We start from the raw sequence: 20,986 nt of genomic DNA, 5'->3' as shown, positions 1-20,986 counted from the left end.
TGTTAATTGGAAATTTCCAGAGGGAGACAGAAAATTTACGATTTTAGTAAGAGAGAACACTAGTTCGTATTGACTCAGAGTTGTCACTTTACATGTGGAATATTCCACAAGGTTTATTCTCTATTTATTTAAGCTGCGTTTAATATGAATATGAATTAAACGAATTTTGTTCTTCATTTTATTAACATTGTTTGAACATATATACGTAAAGATATTAAATTAATTAGAGAACAAATTACGATAATTTATGTATTAAACACTATGTTGTACTATGTAAAATACATGTCAAACTAAAATGTCATAAATTAAGTACCAAAAACGGCCATATGTAGATATAAGTAAATGGCGCTGTATTCTCTACACCACCAAAAACTGATGTTTATCGATGTTTGGTCAAACAACCACATGCAATATGTTTAAAATAAAAAATAACATACTTTATTATTAGGCATTTAGTTAGAAAATATTTAAAATATATAACAATAATATATTTCTTTCTTTGAATATTAAAAAAAATTACTATACTCCTGAATACTTTCAGCTGCCTGCATTTATTTCCTATCCCCCTATAATCCGGTTTACAACGATCTACCTACTTGCGCATTGAAACCCTCATAATGTGTGCTATTGCTCAGATTTCGAAAGGTTAGAAAACCACCCCCGAATCCTTTCAGTGTATGCTGGCGAGTGGCCAAATGTTTGCGAGTGCTGAACCAAACACAAGGTTTTTGAACCTTTGGCCGCTGGCTGAGCAGGAAAGCCAGCTGTTGCAAACGCACGCGCATCCTGCGCTTAATCGACCTCGGGGTGGGATGTCCTCACTCCTTGAAAAGAGAGCGAGAGGGTGGGTATCGCCGACTCTGACTGGATTGAGTGAGTGATTTTCTGTGCGAGTGAGTTCCGTTCCCGAGAAGCAACATCCTTGAGCAACAGAGTGCTCAGCTTGGAGCGCCAACTAAATGCTAACGAGCCGAGCTGCGAAACTTGAAAACTGCCATTAAACTTCAAACAAAAAGTATGCAAAGTTTGGATTATTTTGTATCGGTCGACAGAGATTTAATTGCCGACCCAGCTTAAGCAATGTCCGGACTCTGAAAATAAGCGGAAGGATCTCCATGTTCGGCCATAAAGCCAAGTTGCACAAGGAACAATTGCAAGGAAGAGCCACATAATCATAAACAAACGGACAGGCGAAAGCAATTGACACGAGAGGCAACAAAAGCGCCAGCATAATGGGGCATCACGGAAATTGCGTATACGCCATGCGGTCCCCTTGTTGCTTTCCGTTTTGTTTTGTTTCCTGCCGCAGGCTGGCACGCAACAAACAATGGCCAGAAGTCAAATGGCATAATAAACGTATTTATGAAGGGGGCCCGAAATGAGCATATGATGAATATGAATCCCAAGTGGAGGCGTAGGTGTGCCTTTGTGTTTGGGTTTGGGTTTGGGTTTTCGGGGGGAACGCAGCCTCCCACGCGGTCGCCCTGACATTTCAACGATCCAACCTTGGATATTGCCAAATGTGGTCCTTCAGTTTTAAGCCTACAAAGTTGTGCGCTAAGCCTGCGAAAAGTACGGAACGGGAACGGTAGAAAACTACGGGCATAAACATATAGGAGAGCTCTGTCATTGCATTTGAGGGCCGTTGGTTCAGCGCTCAGCGAGTACATAGGCGACACAAGGACGACTGAGCGAGCGAGCGACTGAGCGACGGAACGAACGAACAAATCGCCCGAGTGGGTGGCACTGCAAAGGCCCACTCCTTTCGAGGGCGAGTCCAAATACCCAGAGCCGAAGCAAAGACCTACATTCAGTCGTATCCTGTCCGCATCCGTCGGCTCCCCATCGGCTCCATTTGGCCTGAAAAACGAGCTGCCGCGGCCGCAGTGCCAGCAGTCCTCATTCAGACGCGAATCCGTTGACAACGCGGTCGCCCCAGGGGCGGATGACTCTGTACGACCCACGACCCACAACATCTCGCATCGCGGAAACGACCACGCGTAGTGTTAACCTTTCGAGTGTCCATCTCCATGTCCATATCCTGCTGATTTATCCGGGGGAGTGTTTGTGTTTGCTTTTGCTGTTGCTGTTGCACCTGCTAGTGTGGGAGTTTCGTTCCTCGATTCGCTATTCGTCCTCCAGGAATTGCATCTAATTTTGCACTTTCCTCCAGCTCGGACAGTTTAATTAGTTGGCCCATGGCTGATTTGTCAGCCCCTTGGTGTTGACACTCGGTCTTACGCCCCATTGCGCCCTGGGGCCCAAGTCTAAGGACTATCGGCATTGGCATCTCCTTCAAGATGGCCAGCAGGCATGTAAGCTCAATTAGGTCCCAAGCACTTTCACGCTCGACGAAGGAGCCCAATCCAATTGCGAAAGGAACACCAGCTGCGGAGCGGTTCAGCTACACAGAAAAGTTGACTTTTAACTTGGCATCAACAGTTAAAACTTCTTAACTGATTGCACTGCTTGCGCAAATATTAATACAGCATTTTCGGACATTTTTCTCCGTCCAGTTAGGGAATATAAATCGGAGTTATCTTGCTGCTAGATTTTATGAATAATTTCAAACCCTTTCATTTTTAAGTGTCACAATTTTTTGTTAGCTTGGAACATTAAGCAGCTCATTTATTTTTTGAAAATATTAAAAGTAATAAATTTAATAGTTAATCTGGTTTATTTTTAATTTTATGAACATTTAAGAAAAACTTAAATGCTTGAACTTTAAGCAGCAAGCATAATTTCCATAATCTACAGATATTGAAGTTATTCAAAAATCTCAGAAATATTAGAAATATTTTAAAATTTTAGATAATTTATTTATCCTTGACTTATTGCTGTATTTACCAATAAGGCACATATTTATTTTTTGATGCTGTTTTACAAATATTTTAGTTAAAAGGAAACATTCCATTGACTTTCAAGAAAGATCCATTTTTTGTTGCCGTGCCTGGACAGTTTGAATTGTGACGAGGGGTCCTTAGTCGCCAGTTTGTCTGATGTAGACACTCCCATGGAGCCGCACAAAAGAATGTCGCTTGGCCCTGGCTTCGTTTGTTACCAATTGTTTCAATGCTTACTGGCAATTTTTCGGCACTCAATCGAAGAGTGCTGCGTGCGCCTGGCAGTTGTGCTTAATGGAATTTTTATGCGCTGCTATTGAGTTGCTCAATTGCTCGTTGGCTTCGATGTTTGTTCGACGATTTTTGAGGTCAAAGTGCACGCTCCCTGCCTTTTTTCAATTGTGCCAAAAACAGCAGCCAAACAATGGCCAAAAAAAAGGCATTAAAATTAATTAGCGACGCGCATGTGTTGGAACTGCGGCTGTGACCATGTCCCTGAGCCCAGTCTCTCGGTTCAGTTGCATCCATCCAGGCACCCAGCATTTGGCCTTATCTGAAATATGCACACGAGGCCTTGGGCCGCCGACTTTTTCGTAATGCCAGCCAAGGCAACGTCAACCAGCTGACGAACGACCCAGCCATTCGGATTCGCATCCGAAATGGCAACAAACTGTTGTAGGTGATTTCCCTAAAAAGAGAGAGAAAAAAAAGGGGAAACCTTGGGCGGGTAGAAAATTGCATTTGTTGTGCAACTTCAGGGCAAACACAGCGAACATAACCCCCCGATAAACGAGACATTGTGGGGCGTGAGTGCTAATTAAAAACTGTTGTCTAATCCGTAAAGCCACGAAACTTCCTGCATATCCTGAACACAAGCCAACGAAATGCCAAGTGACGATGCCATTTTTATAGACCTTTTCTAAAGCAACCGAGATACGAATTGGAGATAGCGAAAGCGAGGCGCCAGTGAAAGTGCCATCCGCCCAATCAAGACGGCCGGATGATGGCAGCCAGCGGTCGGATTCGCAAGCGAAAGCATAAAAGCCATACAAGTGGCGACATTCCCACTGCGACAACGACTACGACTACGACTAGTATACCAATAGCAACAACAATGGCGCCTGCTAAAATCGAGGAGACAATGGAGGAAGCCGCCGCCCTCGCCGGGGATTATAATAATTTCACGCATAATTTCGTCGATTTGCAGAACCTCTTGAGTTTCAATGAATTGAATGGAAGTAGCAGCGGCAGCGGCATCTCCTCGAGCGCATCGAGTGCCATTAAGCTGAGTAACGGCCCCATTACGGACACTCTTCTGGGCACGGTTCTGACCACGGCCACAGCCACGGTGGCTCCGGCGGCCAGCTCCCTGATAGCCACCTTGGCGGCCACCACGACGGCCTCGGCGAGGGGCAGACCTTTGGCCATTGCCGATGCCACCTCATCCACCTACTACGCCAACTTGCTGAACCTGTCGCCGGCCACCACCAGTTTGATCTCGGCGGCGGCGGCCACCAAGTCGTACAACGACAGCGCTTTGCGGTGGGAGCAGCTGGACGGGACGGTGGACTTCGGATTCGATCCCCTCTACCGCCACTCGCTGGCCATGTCCATGGTCTACTGCGTGGCCTACATCGTGGTCTTCCTGGTGGGCCTCATCGGGAACAGCTTCGTGATCGCCGTCGTCCTGCGGGCTCCTCGCATGCGTACGGTGACGAACTACTTCATTGTGAATCTGGTGGGTGGACCTCTCCTGCGTAAATCTCCCAGAACGAACCCCATTAATTTTAAATAAAATTTACATTCCCCCTCCCACGAATACCAAAGGCCATTGCGGACATCCTAGTCATTGTCTTCTGCCTGCCAGCCACGCTGATTGGCAACATCTTTGTGCGTAAGTATCTCTTTAATTCCGTAAGACGTCGAGATTTATTGTGCCACTGCACTATGGTCCAAAAGTCGATTTTTTTGGCATAAACTCTAAAAATTGAGTCACAGACTTAAAACTTTACACATTCTGTTTTTTTACAAAGAATAGTATGCAAACAAATTTTTGAGTCTGTGCGACCACGCCCTCTTTTGCCTCCCATACAAGCAAATTCATAATACTACACTGTGTTATAAAATTTAACCTTTTTTTAAATACCTCGATGAAATCTTAAAAGTCCTATTTGCTTTAAATAATCGGCGCTCTAAATGTGCTCTCGAAAAAATTTTCACACCCAAGGATTCTAAAAAAAAGGACACTAAAGTTGGAAAAATTCTGTTTTTGGCAAACTTTGAACCTATTTTGCAGACGAACGGATTCTTCGTATGTAATGTAACTCAAAACATTTAAAAAGTGCAACTCTGTATCTTTCAAACCCCACACTCACAATAATTTTTGTAATTTTTTTAACGGAATTATAAGCAAAGGAAGACATTTCCTTTTCTTTCTCTTACGAATGCTTAACAAGGAAGGATTCAAAATAACTACTTTTTTAAATTTATTTTTGATGTTTTATCATCTTTTAAGTGGTAATTGATAATTTTTACAGAAATGCAATCCGAAAAAATTAAATTTTCGATTGTTGCTGCGCCAAATATCCTAGAGATCGCTACGAAGAAACTTTAAGGTCCCTGAATAGTGTGGAATTGCGTGAAAAGGGGGACGAACGGGGAAAAGGTGTTAATTAGCGCTGAAAAACGACATGTATATGTACAAACTGGCGTACTTAGTTTTTGTGGGCAGACGTCGGGTCGTTAGTTTTATCCCACTAAATACAGGAAACAAATATTAATTTTCTATAAAAATACACATAAATTGGAAATTAAACACAGGTCGAACACTAAGATTACACATTAATGTACTATACACACTAAATATTACATACCTTGATCTTTCATTTCCATAATTTACTTAATTTAGTCGGGACAAAGAAGTTTTATTTTTTTGCACAAACGTAAAGAAAATATTATGGCGCCAATTTCTTAGTCCTAAGCAGCTGATCGATTGTGTACTTTTGAAAGCTCATAAAAAGCGTTAGTGTAGCTTTTAAAGTTTTTTTTTTTTAAGTTTGTATATGTATGATCTATTAACTTTAAGAATTTAAAATAAAAAATACAAAACATTAACATAAAAATTTCGACTTTATGCCAAAAAATCGGCCGCTCGGACCATAGTGCACTGGGGGAAGAACATTTGGGAGAAGACTCCGGTTTTTCCGTCGGTTCTGCATATTAGCCCGATTTATGTCCTGCAATTAATCGCCGCTTAGATAAAGCCCTGCCAAAGGACACTGCCACTGGAAGTTGTTGCTTCTGCGTGTTTACGCTGCGTATGCGTAATGCGAGCGATACGTATGAGAGCAAATGTAATGGGGCCTCATTAGGGCTAATGTCGGCATAAATGTCCGAGAAAAAGTGCTCACATTTTTTGCACCGGTAGTGTTGCAAAAGATAAATCCTAAAAGTGTGGCCTTTTTATACAGGCTTTTATTAGTTGGAACGTTTTTATTCGCCACAGACACATTTGGATTTCCGTTCATTGGGAAACTGCAGTACATAAAGCAGACTCGTTTCCTCTGATTTTTAGTGCATGCATAAAAACGGATATAACGAAGCAGCAGATGATAAAGCCTTTCAAGTGGCCTGGAAAATGTCAAGTTTAAGTATCGAATTTTAAAAGCTCGCTGCATTGACCGTAAATTTAAAAATAGACAAGTACAAGTTCTTAATTAAGCAAATGGAGTAAAAATATTTTAGACACCGAAAAAAGAAACGCTCTAACAAAACCAATGACAGTCCCAATTTATTCCACAGTAACTCCAATGGATAAGATGTTCGCACTCAATTAAATTAATTTGTAAGCTTTCCTTGGGAACCCTTACCTTCTTGGAACTGACAATCCGCCAGTGCCCAAGTACAAGTGTCTATTTAATTAAAGGCCAATTGCAAATCCCAGCGACGACCCACAAACGACCCGATAAACGAGGCTACGCATAATTGTATGCTTTAATTTAAATAAATTTGCCTGACATGCCTATCCATCCATCCATCCGTCTATCTATCTGTCCCTGTCTGCCTCTCTCTTTCCGTTCTCCTCCGTTGTGGGCTGACATCCAAATTGATAGTCGTAGTCCTGGCCGAGAAGGTGAGCAGAGTGGCAAATGTCTATGCAAATCGCCGTCGACATGGAAAAATGATCGAAATCCTTGGTAAATCAAATTCCGATTGTGGAGCACGCCATGCTGGTTCCATCCTCCACTGCAATTGCCTTCGATGGCTACCCCAATCCCAGGTCCCAAAACCCAATGCCAGGTCGTAGGCTCGCAGGTTGTGCCAAGTGTTGCCAATTAGGTGGCTCTACCCACTGAGAACTCTCCTTCTCTTGTTGCCATACCCGTTCATACACCGCGAAAATGAAAGTTTTTAATATATATTTAACCTTACTTTTCATACGAATTTTCATACGAATTGAATCAAATTAAGCAGCTACAATTACAGTTTGTAAAGTTATGCTACATTTATAAAATTACCAATATTTTTAACGAAATGATACAATAATAAAATCTAATTTAAATTATATTGCCATTTAATATGAAATATGTAATTTTTCTTTTATTTTTATTTGAACATGTTGTTAAAATATATTTTAAATTTATTCTAAATTTAAATTTGTAACTCAATTGACGATTATCAAACTGATTGCATTTTAATGTAAATTAATTTGCTAATTGTCGTCTGTAATCGCCATTAAAAATGTTTTATTTATCCATTAAAGATACATCGTTTTAATTCACTGCTTAAATATTTATGATCTTTAAAGGAAGCTAGTAAATGGCTAAATGAAAAATGCTTGGAAGTAAGGACTGATGAAAAATTGTGCAGATATATATTCTTGTGTAGGTCGACTGCACTGAAAGGGCCCATCCCTTTCCACCCCCCACCCACCGGAAAACACCCACTCCGGGGGAGATGTAGTAAACGAAGGCTGCCGAGTGAAAATGGCCAGGAACGAATGAAGCGAGTGGCGAAAAAGTGAATGAGTTTACCTCCGGCTGCATTGTGTGCCTGTGTCTGTGTGTGTGATTCGCTGTCTGTGACACTGCGCACTCTCTCCGCTTTCTCTCACCCGCTCTCTCACTCTCTCTTCGTGTACTGTGTGTACTCTCGGCTGTGCATGTGTTGGTGCATTTGTTGCTGCTTTTCGGGGTGGCCCAAAGGATCATCGACACAAAACTGACCTAATTTCACAAATTCAAGCTAGGCGCAGGGCCGACAGCTCTTAGTGGGTCATAGGGGGTGGTGGGCGGTGGGTGTTTGGGCTGGGGCACCCTTTTGGCCACCCTTTGCCACCCCATCCCTTAGTTTTCGCTCGGCATGTCTTGAGTTGGGCTCAGCCGCTGAGGCCTAAGCAAAAACGCCAGTCACAACAAATTGCAGCCCTCCCGCTGGCATTGGGGCATTTGGGGTGGCAAATTCACTTCACCCCTTTACCCGTTTGCCCCCTCAACTCTGAACCCCACTCACATTCCTATTCACTTTCGACAAGCTGCTGAAGTTTAAATCGAAGGCAGCGAGTTCACAGAAAATACTGGAAAAATATTCTGTATTGGAAAATTTTTATTGGAGGAGAGGATTTTTCTTTATAAAATAAAAAGCATATATTTATTTATTTAAATTATTTTAAAATCTGCCAAATGCTATGCAGTTTTTCGTTTTTAATACTATTTTTATATTTTCAAATTTAGAACTTGAAATAAGTTAATTGTTTTTTTTTTAGTTTTAACTGTAGGATTAATATTTTAATATAAAATTAAAGTTCTTTAGAAACTCAAATGTATTTCATAAGCAAAACTGGGATTATAAATTGAACCTTTTTTAATTTTAAGGACTTGAAAAAACCTAGTTGGTTTCCCTGAGTAAGTTATGGCCATATACCTAGCTATTTTACTTTAGTCCCCCACATCCCTTATGTTGACATCTCTAACTTTAAACTTTTCTCTTTGTGTGGAGCACTGTGCGTGGGAGTTTGGAAGTTTGGCATATTTGCACATCGAACATTGCACGTTGCTGTCTGATAGTTTCCACAATTCTCCCCGAAACGAGTGGCGAGTGGGGAGGGATGGTCGCCGTGTTTTGCCATCAAACTGGATTATATGAAATCAAATTCGAGCCGTCAAAGACGACGTCGCAGTCGCAGTCGCTGTCGGCGTCGCAGTGGGCAGCGACGCAAACGGTGGCCATCGCCGCTGGCAGCGCCATTATCTAAGCACACCTTCAAGCCTCAGAATTGCAATGGAAGGTTGTTTGCATTCAAGGCTCTTTGCGGCTGGATGAATTGACCTAAATATTTCGCTTGGCAAACCTAATAGTCAGGGTTATACACACACAAACGAGTGTGTGCGAGTGTGTGTGTGTTAGTGGGGTGGGGGCACCTGTATTGGGTTGGGCCTGTACTATTTGTGGGTGGCTTTTCTGGGTGCCTTGTGGGTGGGGGCTGGCTCTTATTTATGTGTGTGCTTCGAAATCCAATAAAATGCGAAATGAATTGATTTCCCAGCTACGATGCCGCCTTGAGACGAAGGATATCCTTGCAACAGCCAAAGCAAAGGCAACAGCAACAGCAATTGTCCCAAATGGCGCTTTATGGCCATTGTTGTGGCATTTTATCAATGGGGGAATGGGAATCGTTATCATTACGGCCCTTTTAGATCCGCATCGCAAGCGGGCGCTAGGCGAATCTGTAAGTCACGTTGCCAGTTTGTTCATTAAGGGGGCCACGTGATTTGTGCCGGGCGAACGCGGCGTATGCGTAACGTCCTCCGTTCCCTTTCCCTTTTCCCCGATGAAGTCATTTTTCAACACTCTCTGCCCGCCGATTGTATTTTAATTTAGTCTCTACGTGCCGTCGGCAAATGGCATCTAACCTCTGACCTATCCACCTACGATCTGCAGCCTCTCAGCTCCAAGCTCCCGCAATCCCATATCTCACCTCGAGGTTCCCCTATTCCGATTCCGATTCCTATTCCCATCCAGAGTCCCACGCACATTGCTGGGCGAACTGGCTGTGGTATTCAATTTTCCGACGAGCTGCCACAGAAGTCGCCGCAGGACGTGACGCCGCGGTCATAATCATAACAATAACGCATTTGCCAGAAGTGTTATGTTATGCCTTCTGCACGGCCACTCCAATCCACGCCCACTCAAACTCCCACTCCAATCGAACCTGCGGATTTGTCACGCCTGATTATTTCATTAACTTTACGACCCAACTCCGTGGATGACAATGCCGCAACCGAAACGAATCCGCAATGCCCAGAATATTCCAATCCACTTTGCCTACACAGAGGAAAGAAATAATTCAAAATGTTGCTAGACAAAAGATATAGGTAAAATGTTTAAGTCCTCTAATATAATTTTAGATTTTATTTCTGGTTTCCAATAATTTAATATAATTTTATTTATTTTTATTTTTATTTTGTCATATTAAAGCTAGTATACAATACTAAAATTAATTTAGAGAAAATGGCACTGGAAACTGAAGTCCTTCAGCCAAATATAATTTTAGATTTTATTTCTGGTTAAGAAAACTTGATTAAATTATCTTATCTATTTGCAATAAAATATATTGCAATGAAAATTAAAATGGAATTCTTTATTTATAGCCAACATAAAATAAATGTTAAACTGTATTTAAATTCACATCCTAATATCTTTATCCATAAAGACCGGAAAGCAACCAAATAATATTTTTGCCTTGTTCACAACCGAAAAACAAAAGTTCGCTCAGTAAGGAGGGCAAGAGGGCAAAAAAAATAAAAGGCTTAGGGCTCACTTGACATTTTCTTAAGGGTGGGTGGGGGCCAACCGCATACCACCCACCGCCACCCTCAATCGAAGGCTGTCGATAAGCCCGAATATCGATTGGTATTATCTCCTGTAGTTGATCAATATTGAGCACCAGCTTACGCTTACAAATGGAGGCGTCTGTTTGCCATATGTTGCCATGTCAAACGCACTCGAAGTCGGATCAAACACCTTCTCATCCCTCTCACCTTGGCGCAAGAAGCTGGATGTTTGCACAGGAAACTGAGGAGTGTTTGGTTTCCCTTGAGGCCACAAATTGGTAATGCCACAAGGAGTTTCAGGGTCGCAGCGACACGCGAGTCAATTAAGGTTATTTCGGTACCTTCAATTATGTTTGTACAACACATTAATGAAGCCAAAAAGTTCGGCCATTAATTGGTATTCGGTTGGTTATGTATGACTGTGTTAAAAATAAAACAGCATTAACTACATAAATATACAAATGTGCTTTTCAAAAGTAAATAGCTTTGTTTGTTTAATGGAATTGTCAATAATATTTAAAGGTTCTCTTCTAAAAATAACAAATTCAAGTCCTTGACCTTTTCTTTTTTTTAGCTAATGTTATATCCCATATATATCACATAGTTAATAAGTTATTAATAATAACCTATTTATTATTCCCTTGGACAAAATTAAAGTTCATATTTTTTCTTTCTCAATAAAAACAACATTTAAAAGGTCGATTTTTATTTTAAAATAAAAATCCATTACAGAGAAGGTTAAATAAATTGAAACAGTGTTCAACGTTTTAATCTGTCAAAATGAATTCCCTGCATACTACAAAAACCATTGTTTGTTTGCGATTATCGAAATGCCACTTCACTCCGTTGAGCTCAGAATAATGTAAACTTGGTTAAGACACTTGACTGCCGAGTGCACTGATGCAAACTTTAATCCCAGACAAACCAGGCGAGTCACGTTTGCCTGTCCTAATAGAATTGCATACCCAATTAGATAGTTTATTCGCCGAAGGGATGTTGGGTGAACATCTATTTTTAAAAAGTTCTCCAGAGTGCGGGGTATGCTAATCCGGTTGCCCGCTTTATCACATGATGGAGCATTTCGGAACCGAATTTGAATTTAAATTGTTTTTAACCAACTTGAAAGCATAAAGTTGGCCAAGTCAAGAGCTTTCGCAGACAGCCGTATATCAAAGTTCACCCTTATCAGCATAACATCAAGTGAGTGGCCAAATACACTCGCATTAATGGCATCGGATCCAGTCTGTTGCACTTGCAGGTCTGCCCAAAAGCCATTTCAAATCGAAGGAATACGAATAAAACCGAAAAACCCATTCGAGCCGCTGTCCTGAGTACACACAGTTGATTGTTTGCCTGTCTGTCTGACGTCTTGTGTTGTCTTCCCTTGTCTTGGCCACATAGCACACATGATCTCCCGGCCAGAACCTGTCCAAACCCAAGTCCAAACCCAAAAGCAAAACCCCGGCGAGTTCACTTGCACAAAGCGCCAATAATATTTATATTTTTATGTGCCAAATCATATTAAAGTTAGCTTTTATTGGGCTGCCCCGGCGCATGGCGTACGGTGCGTATGCATAATAAAAAGCGACAACAAATCGAGATAAGACAGGCGAACGAGACAGGAAATTAGAAGCGCCACAACTCAGGAGGCGTCTCCGTTCTCGCCGAGCATTGAACTCCGTGAACTCCAACTGCTAACTGCTAATGATGTGTGGGCCGCACTTGCACTTGTTTAATTGCCATTCGATATGTCATGCCCCGGGGCGTCATCAACCTTGGCCAAGTTCGCCTTCGACTACTCCCCCTCTGCATTCATGTGTGCTTTATAACCTTTTGTGTCTGAGTGAGTTATGCCTCTTAGCATAAAATTCATAACGCACAACTATGCGCAAGTACGGCCCGTGTCTTCCATTTTCCATCTACCATGTACCATCTTCCATCAAATGGAATAAAAGGAATACAAATTAACTTAGGCAGTCCTGCGGTTCGCCATGGTCTGGCTGTGGCTCTGGGTCTGGGCAAACAATGCTCCCAGTGGCGCTAGCATACCACCCAGTCCATCAACTACTCCCCGACCAATGCCTGGGCGCAATCTGAGACTTGTCACCAAATTATGAATGATATGCAGCACATAAATCTCAGTCAGCAAACAACGACGGGAACGTGGGCGGCGGCGATGGCGATGGCGATGACAAGAAGCATTGAACGTTAACCAGGACCGAGCACAACTCGAACCCAACTGTTCGTGACTATCACTGCACTCAGAGAAAATCTAGGATACATATATATATATCCCCTTAATTTATAAGCCCTATTGGCCAGTGGCTCAGTTTTTAAAAAAATTTATTTGATTAAGTAGATAAATGAAGAATAGATTGGAAAAAGAATTTTAACCTCTGGTTAAGTGTCGGTTTATATTAAAAAATTCAACAATGAGTAGTTAGAAAATGTATCCCTAGAGGCTTAAGAGAAAACTACAATCTGTTTTAATTTACAGAGCTACAACTATTTCCCCCAGTGCATGACTAGGGCAACAAGGACGATGTGACCGAAAGTTACTCAGCATAATTTTTGCATTGTTTATGACCAATATTTACCCATTTCTCTCTCCCTCTCGCTTTTTTATGTTTCGCGAACTGAACAATTTGTGTGCTTCTGTAGCCTGGATGCTCGGATGGCTGATGTGCAAGTTTGTGCCCTACATACAGGGTGTCTCCGTGGCAGCCTCGGTTTACAGCTTAATTGCCGTTTCCCTGGACAGGTGAGTTCAAAAACCAAACAAAACACGCGCTCCAATTACGTGGCTATAAACTTTTATTGTGGGATCGGTTGTGGGGTCAGGTGGGGGGAACGGGATCGGGATTGGGATGGGAATCGGGAACGCTACTCTGTATCCACTGCACTTAATGATGCACAACGAGAGCGGGGGCGGCATGATGCACTGGGACCAGAGGAACCACCGGCCTGACAGCATGCACCGCCACCACGGGCTTGTGGACGACGGGGGTGATGACCTTGACGGCGGCCGGATGATGAACAACGTGGCTGCGGCGGGGGAAAGGGGTGAATAGAAAGTAAAGTTATGGGGTAAGTGCTGGGAGCGATAAGCAGATGGCAAATGAATGGCCTTACGAGTGCACCGAGTGGGCGCCGTGATGGATGATGGGCGTGTGGACTACCGCCGGGTGGGCCACCACGGGAGCCACCACCACTCCGGGATGGGCGTACGCCTGGGCGGCGGCGAAGGCGGCGAGCACGAACAGCTGCGGCGGATCAAAGTTCGCGGATTAGCTTGATTGGCGGCATTAGCATTAGCTGGAGCAGCAGGTGGCTGCCACTCCGTGGAATATATTTATTGGTGATAGATGACATGACTTTAAGCCACTAATAAAATTGTCTGAGAGGATTCTATTTTTACATTTATCTATTTTGAACTTAAAATATCCTTTAAAGTTAAAAAAAAATCAATTCATGACAGTACAAATTTTCAATAAGAAAGAAATATAACTTAAAACCATTTAATTTTAACATTTAAATATTAATTTTAATTTAGGTAAAGCTCTTGAAAATAAAAAAAGGAATGACTGAAACAAATTAATCTTCCTTTTTATTCATTTGAACAATTAAAAAAAATGGCATTTGTTTTTAAGAATATTTATTAAGAACTGTTTTTGTTTTTATGGCTCTAGAGCCCTTAAAATCCGGTATTTATTTATATTTTCCTCTGCTTTGATACTCACAACTTTGAACATTTTGTAGGTGGTGTGGTTTTTTTTTGGCGGGATAACTGAGGTTGGAGTTTGGCTAATGACTTGTAATTGTCAACTGGTGACAAGTGGAGCTCTGAGCTCAGCTTTTATAGGGGATTTGCGCCAGGTGACCGAGCCGAAAGTGAGCGCCACTCAATGCAATCAGCTGCGGGGAAAACTGGTCAGATCGGCCAGTTAGGCAGTTGGCTAGATAACTAGGCAGTTATGTAGGAGAGTCAGTGGAGCAGTCGTCTCAAGATCAAGTTCATCATATGCCTCTATGGCTCACCTTGTCCGTATTAGGCGCTGCCTGCAATCAATTTCATGTTTCTCGTTTTTTGTGAATTTTTTGCCTTAGAATGTTGTTTGCCGCGATAGCGATACCATTGATGAACGGCCGCCAGGAATCGGAGAGTGCCAGCCCTGCGTTTCCTGCCCCATAAAGTATGGAAAAGCGATAGAGATAAAGCGATGGGACCATAAAGTGGGCAACTGATTTATCAAGTTATACCGAAACGACGCCCTGACGTGTGCCTGTCATAACCCCAAGGACAATAAGAGATGCCAGCCGCCCGTCGCTTTATGTGCACTTTCATTTATATCAATTTCTGGCCACTACTTAGCGGAGGATGAGGAGTTGTGGCCAGCGGCACTGATTCAGCTTCTGTTTTTGCCATCCATTCATTTTTCAGCCAGCGGGGACAAAGGCGTAGCACATCATTTGATCGTTTGGTCACCCACAGGCAACTGCCCGCATGTCAGCCACCGCCCACGCTTAATCCGCAGCCCATCGAGGAGCAAGTCCAAGTCCAAGTCCAAGTCCTGCTCCATTGACGTCCGTTTATCCAGTTGTTTTGCCCGCGTTCGCTGTTGCTTTGTGCTTTTACGAGCCATCGTAAACGGAATCGAAATTTAAGATTTATTATCTGTAACACGAAACTTAAATCTCTCCTCGGACTTACTGCTTTGATGGGTAGAAGTGGATGTTGTGCCACTAATACTCCTCTGACTTAGCTTATCCCTATACTTATACTTTTGCCAATGCCATTTAATTAGGGTCGTTTCTTTCCATATAAGTAGATTGTGTATAATCATAAAGTCCACATATATCAGCGCACTCGCTGCTAAACATAGTTGTGACTTTATGGCCCTGGCATTGCGGCTTTTGTGTGTTTTTTGTGCGCAAATGTCAACAGTGCGTATGGGTAACCGCAGAAGGAACCGGAATAAGCGCCATAAAACCACGTGGATCTAAGGATGAGCAAGGGTTTGTGGGGAAAATATCCAATTATTAAATTTTCCGCCTCTTGAAAGCTTTAAAAGTATAAAATACTTTTGTGGGATGTCCTGGGGAAAAGTGCTTAGCAGTCATGTATTCATGGATGACTTCGCCAAGAAAGTGTAAGCAATACCATATTTTGCTTAATAAATTTGCCAACGTCCGTGAAATGTCGTCGCATAGAGATTTACGCATACGGTACTCAGCGAAATTAATGAGCAACTATTACCTTGAATTTCGGTATAATTCTTTAAATTTTATTATGAAAAACAAATCTTTCTTTAATGGTTTAAAATGGTTTATACTTTGGTCAAGGATCATAATCAGTAAGAGAAAGCCATTTTGAACTACAGAAAATGAATCGTTTAGCAATTTGCTTTAATTATGTTTTTAAATTTGAAAAATATTCGCAGAGCTTTAGCAAGTCCCATTAGACTGCACTTATTAATTTTTGCGAGTGCACTGTCTACCCAAAGAACTCAATTAAGCTCTCGCCTGATTTATGAGCATACAATTCGCAAGAACCGAATTATGCTAATGCAATTGGTTTGCTCCTATAAATAAACGTTATGACAATTTGATTATTGGCTCTGCGGACAGCTTTGTTTGCCCCTCCTTAGCATATATACCGAGATGAGGGTCCGAGGACCACATTGTTTAGCTGGCTATTTTTAGGCGGGTGGAATACGAATAGGAGCAATAGGATTCTGGGGTGGTGGCCGCCCTCTAATGGAATTACCGCCGTGTTATCTGCCCAATGTTTTTTTTTTTCGGCGGACAGACGCAGGCGGCGACGACCCAAGTCCAAAATACGAGCACAATGCACGTAATTACATGGTTTTGGCCAGGAGCACCCAGACAAGCAACCCAGCTCCCAGCTCGTCCTGTGGGGGACCAAGTCTTGTCTATGGCCATTCAGCGGGCGCCACAATGAGCCGGCTGCACTAAGCTAAATGAAAAATGCTGAACTCGTTGCTGGCCCCATACCGACTCGTCTCGCTACCTCGCAGCAAGCAGGCAGCTCTTATTCAAATTACAATTCATTATGGCGAGCAGAATAAAAAATGACACCCCTGCCCCAAAGTCAGGAAAAGGTGGGGGTATTTTGGGGGATGGACCCTGCTCCGTGGCGGGTTCAATAGTCGAGATTGGAAAGCGAACACTCAGCAGAAAAAGGCTTAAGGATGCCATCCTGCGTGTGCGAATTAATCAGCGGAGATATTTGCATGCCGAGCTCTCCTAGCTCCTTGCTGAAACGGTGTCGTCATCGTCATCGTCGCCTCGACTCGACTCGACAGCTTGATGATTGCCATTATCCTTGACGGCTCAGCGCCGTCAGCGGCATCTGGAGCTCCTGTCTTGACTATCTTTGTTGGAATTCCGACTCCCCCATTGCAGGTTCATTGCCATCTGGTGGCCCCTGAAGCAGATGACAAAGAGACGTGCCCGCATCATGATAATTGGCATATGGGTAATCGCCCTGGTGACCACCATTCCGTGGCTGCTCTTCTTCGACCTGGTGCCCGCCGAGGAGGTCTTCTCGGATGCCCTCGTTTCGGCCTACTCGCAGCCGCAGTTCCTCTGCCAGGAGGTCTGGCCCCCGGGCACCGATGGCAACCTGTACTTCCTGCTGGCCAACCTGGTGGCCTGCTACCTGCTGCCCATGTCGCTGATAACTCTGTGCTACGTGCTCATCTGGATCAAGGTCTCCACGCGGTCGATTCCCGGCGAGTCGAAGGACGCCCAAATGGACCGGATGCAGCAGAAGAGCAAGGTCAAGGTCATAAAGATGCTGGTGGCCGTGGTCATCTTGTTTGTCCTGTCCTGGCTGCCGCTCTACGTCATCTTCGCGCGGATCAAGTTCGGCTCGGACATCTCGCAGGAGGAGTTCGAGATCCTCAAGAAGGTGATGCCGGTGGCCCAGTGGCTGGGCTCCTCGAACAGCTGCATCAACCCCATCCTCTACTCGGTGAACAAGAAGTACCGCCGCGGGTTCGCCGCCATCATCAAGTCGCGCAGCTGCTGCGGACGCCTCAGGTGAGTCAGAGATTGGATAAGATTGCCTACAATAAATTGAAAAATATATATTAATTACAAATAAATATAAACAAATATAGGTAGGTATATATAAGATCTATTTAATTACTAACCAAAAACATTTCTCCGATTTTGTTTATTAATATAATAATTTACTTTTTCTTAAAGTAGTCGATGTAGGACAAGTTCATTTTTTATAATAAAGATGATTAGCCTAATTTGATAATAAGTATTAAAATTATTATGAACAGATAAGACTAGTTAGGTTTAATTAGTATATAGTCTTAGTTCGAACTAATATTGTCATACCGTTTTGAGTTCGAAACTAAAAGATACACTTTTTGACGACTTTTAAAAAAAATCCTTTTTGTTTTAATCTAGCCGAAAGGTATGATTGGTAGCTTAGATATTAGCTGGTATTTTGGCTGGGGTTCCTAATTAAAAACAATTACGACAAAAAAACAAAAAATATTAGATATTGTAACATTATATTTTTAAATCTTTTATTTTTAATAATGTTTTTAAATATTTCAAATATCTGCCATGTTTTCTACTCTACCACCCAGGTACTACGACAACGTGGCCATCGCCTCCAGCACGACCAGCACCCGGAAGTCGTCGCACTACCACCAGAACAGCTCGCGGAAGAGTCCGAGCAGCAAGGGCAACGCGGTGTCCTACATCTACGAGCACAACTCGCTGCGGCGCCACAACATGATGCTCAAGCAGGACAGCAACCTGTCGCAGCAGATGCTGCTCAAGCAGGACTCGCACGGCTCGCGCCAGTTCCTCATCAAGCAGGAGAGCTCCTGCAGCGACGCCTCCGGGATCCGGCGACCCCTCTGCCAGCAGGACAGCAACGGCTCCAAGGTCTCGCTGTCCAAGCAGGACTCGATCGTGTCCTACATGGAGGCGCGTCGGGCGGCGGGACATGGGCTAAACGACACTCCCGCCGACAGGGACAGTGTCTCCATGGACATTGCCCGTCGTCCAGGAGCTACTCCAAGCTCCCTGCTGGACAAGCGGCAGAAGTTCGTGAAGCAGGACTCGGTGATCTCGTTCGTGGACCAGCGACCGGAGCAACGACGACATCAGCTGGTCAAGCAGGACTCGGTCATCTCCTTCGCCGACCAGCGACGCGGTCTGCTCCACAAACAGGACTCGCTGATGGCCAACCGGACGGGTGATGCACCCACCCACCACGTCTCCATTCTAAAGAAGACCGACTCGCAGCTCAGCTACGGCAGTTCCACGTCTCCGCGCAGGAATGCGGATCTCTACGAATAGGCGACTCCTAAGTCTGGTGGGTCGATTTTTGTTGAGCCAGCAAGGATACAAAGCTGGGGGTTTAATGTAATCCACAATTACAATATAATTTAAATTTTTTTGCTCTAATACTTCTGTGGATGACAAAGCCCCCAAAAATCGACCCACCCTAGCACACAAAATAACGCAACGATACCAAAAACATACCGAACCACAAAGAGAAATCCTTGTATATTTCTAAGGAAGCTAAGTAGCCAGAAATGGATCGAGTGAATGAATGGGAGTAGAGTGATAGGGCCTACGACTGTGATACAAGTCGGCAGTGCTGGTGGGTTCAGAACTTGGACTTGGTCAGTGCCGCACATATCCGTCATCGTCGTTGGGATAGGATATTGGATATAGTATAGTATTGGACGGACATCGGGATGGACCAATTGGGGTGGGTATACCTAATCAGAGATCGCTTAGCTAGAAACCAACACGCGACACAGGACACGGGAAACAGGACTACACACCACAATCACACACCGCAGAGAACCGGAAACCGAAAACCGAAAATAGACACTCCCCACAGACCTAATAGTTAATAGATGTTTTATACGTGTTTCAGAGGTACTACACAAGATATGAACTACTCCTTGGCTATGGCTATATAATACCTACATATATGTACCGTTACGCAGTTTTAAGATTGTTTGTACTCGCAATTTGCTATATCGAAAAGTTTGGTTAAGAGTGGGTGGAAAAATGGGAAAAACGTGGGAAAAACGAAGGGGTTAAAATAGCTTTGCTAAACTTTTTGTACGAACGGCGAACGTGAGTGAAACGGGCAAGTCCAGTATCATAGTTGAGAAACGAAAACGAAAATGAAGATGAATACAAAACAAAATGAGATAACACCGAGGTCTAAAGTAACGTACCTACTAAATTTTTGTATGGAAATTCTTACAATTTATACATATATATTTATATTGATTTTGGAGTAAGCAATATGCAATACAAGCGTATTTCTGCGCGTACGCCGTGTATATCTATCGAACAACAATAATCAATTTTATTAGAATTTTACACAACCGAGTCGCGGCAGCGGAAATGGCACAGCAGCGGAAAATCGAAAATGGAAAATGGAAAATGGTTAGTAAACGCAATACAACGGTTGGGGGCGAATGATTGGCACAACATCATAGCTTAGAATCGCCGATTAATTCGATTAAATCGATTTCGATCGATCGGCAGAGGTAGCAATAGCGATAGTGATGGCATCGAACGCGCACAAAGTAGCACTTGACCATGCTGGGACAGAGTCGACGGGATGGGGTAGCTTAGGGATTAGGGCTAGGGCTAGGGCTAGATTAGGATTAGCAGGACGAAGGAGGAGAAGTTGGTTGTCCGCTAAGTGAGCACAAAGCAGTCAAAGATTTCGCACTAAACGTATCACTACAAACTAACAAAGAAGCAAACAATAATCGAACTCAAATTCGTTAAACACTAAACACCAATGAACTTTAAACTATATGAAATAAAATTTTAACGGATAACGGAAGGAGGCGGAATCAATGGTAAAACTATGAAACTAAACGTAAAGATTAACTATGCAATTTTATTGTTAGCCAAAATTTTATAAATGTCAAGTAACGAACAAGTAAATATTTATATGTATACAGAATATATCAAGTATAAAGCATACGTTATATATCTTTATATACTTCGATGGCATTAGGCGCTGATTAGAAGAGTTTTGGCCAGCTTCGATCCGAATCGATCAGCGATTTAGTCAAGCCGTATTCCTCTCGGTCTCCATCGTTCAAACTTGGGGAGCTTTGAGCCCAATCCAAGAATCGAAGGACTCGCACGGCCTGTTCAAAACTCCAGCGCTTAATGCAAGGCAAGAATCTACAATGAGGAATATCAATAATATATTTCAAATATACATACATATATTTATATAGGCCTAGCGACTCATAAGCCAGCGGTATTGGT

At 43.1% G+C, this 20,986-nt stretch overlaps 2 protein-coding genes across 3 annotated transcripts; one reads left to right on the top strand and one right to left on the bottom strand.

Moving 5' to 3' along the window:
* Nucleotides 1-1,917: 1,917 nt before the first annotated feature.
* On the top strand, nt 1,918-19,096 carry SIFaR (SIFamide receptor). 2 transcript variants are annotated; one of them, XM_017148292.3, is made up of 6 exons: nt 1,918-2,000; nt 3,688-4,581; nt 4,671-4,737; nt 13,337-13,436; nt 17,102-17,740; nt 18,307-19,096. In XM_017148292.3, the coding sequence occupies exons 2-6, from the start codon at nt 3,844-3,846 to the stop codon at nt 19,025-19,027; spliced, it is 2,265 nt and encodes a 754-aa protein (XP_017003781.2). In that variant the 5' UTR covers nt 1,918-2,000; nt 3,688-3,843; the 3' UTR covers nt 19,028-19,096. The 2 variants fall into 2 exon arrangements, with proteins under 2 accessions (XP_017003781.2, XP_044250004.1); XM_044394069.2 differs by lacking the exon at nt 1,918-2,000 and having other exon boundaries at nt 3,585-4,581.
* LOC108061750 (cuticle protein 63) lies at nt 13,579-14,427 on the bottom strand. Its single transcript, XM_044394070.1, has 3 exons — nt 14,416-14,427; nt 13,808-13,938; nt 13,579-13,720 (listed from the first exon to the last, which is right to left on the bottom strand). Exons 1-3 carry the CDS (start codon nt 14,425-14,427, stop codon nt 13,579-13,581), a joined length of 285 nt encoding a protein of 94 aa, XP_044250005.1.
* Nucleotides 19,097-20,986: the final 1,890 nt, after the last annotated feature.

This window comes from Drosophila takahashii, chromosome 3R (assembly GCF_030179915.1).
Source record: "Drosophila takahashii strain IR98-3 E-12201 chromosome 3R, DtakHiC1v2, whole genome shotgun sequence".
In the NCBI taxonomy this organism is placed as follows: domain Eukaryota; kingdom Metazoa; phylum Arthropoda; class Insecta; order Diptera; family Drosophilidae; genus Drosophila; species Drosophila takahashii.
The sequence above is the reverse complement of the archived record's forward strand: the minus strand, read 5'-3'. Positions and strand labels throughout refer to the sequence as shown.

Coding starts and splice junctions, on each gene's coding strand:
- SIFaR (XM_017148292.3), top strand. CDS start 3,844: ATGATGGCAGCCAGCGGTCGGATTCGCAAGCGAAAGCATAAAAGCCAT. Junction 4,738..13,336: donor GATTGGCAACATCTTTGTGC/GTAAGTATCTCT, acceptor GTGCTTCTGTAG/CCTGGATGCTCGGATGGCTG. Junction 17,741..18,306: donor AGCTGCTGCGGACGCCTCAG/GTGAGTCAGAGA, acceptor TCTACCACCCAG/GTACTACGACAACGTGGCCA.
- LOC108061750 (XM_044394070.1), bottom strand. Junction 13,721..13,807: donor GGCGCCCACTCGGTGCACTC/GTAAGGCCATTC, acceptor CCCCCGCCGCAG/CCACGTTGTTCATCATCCGG.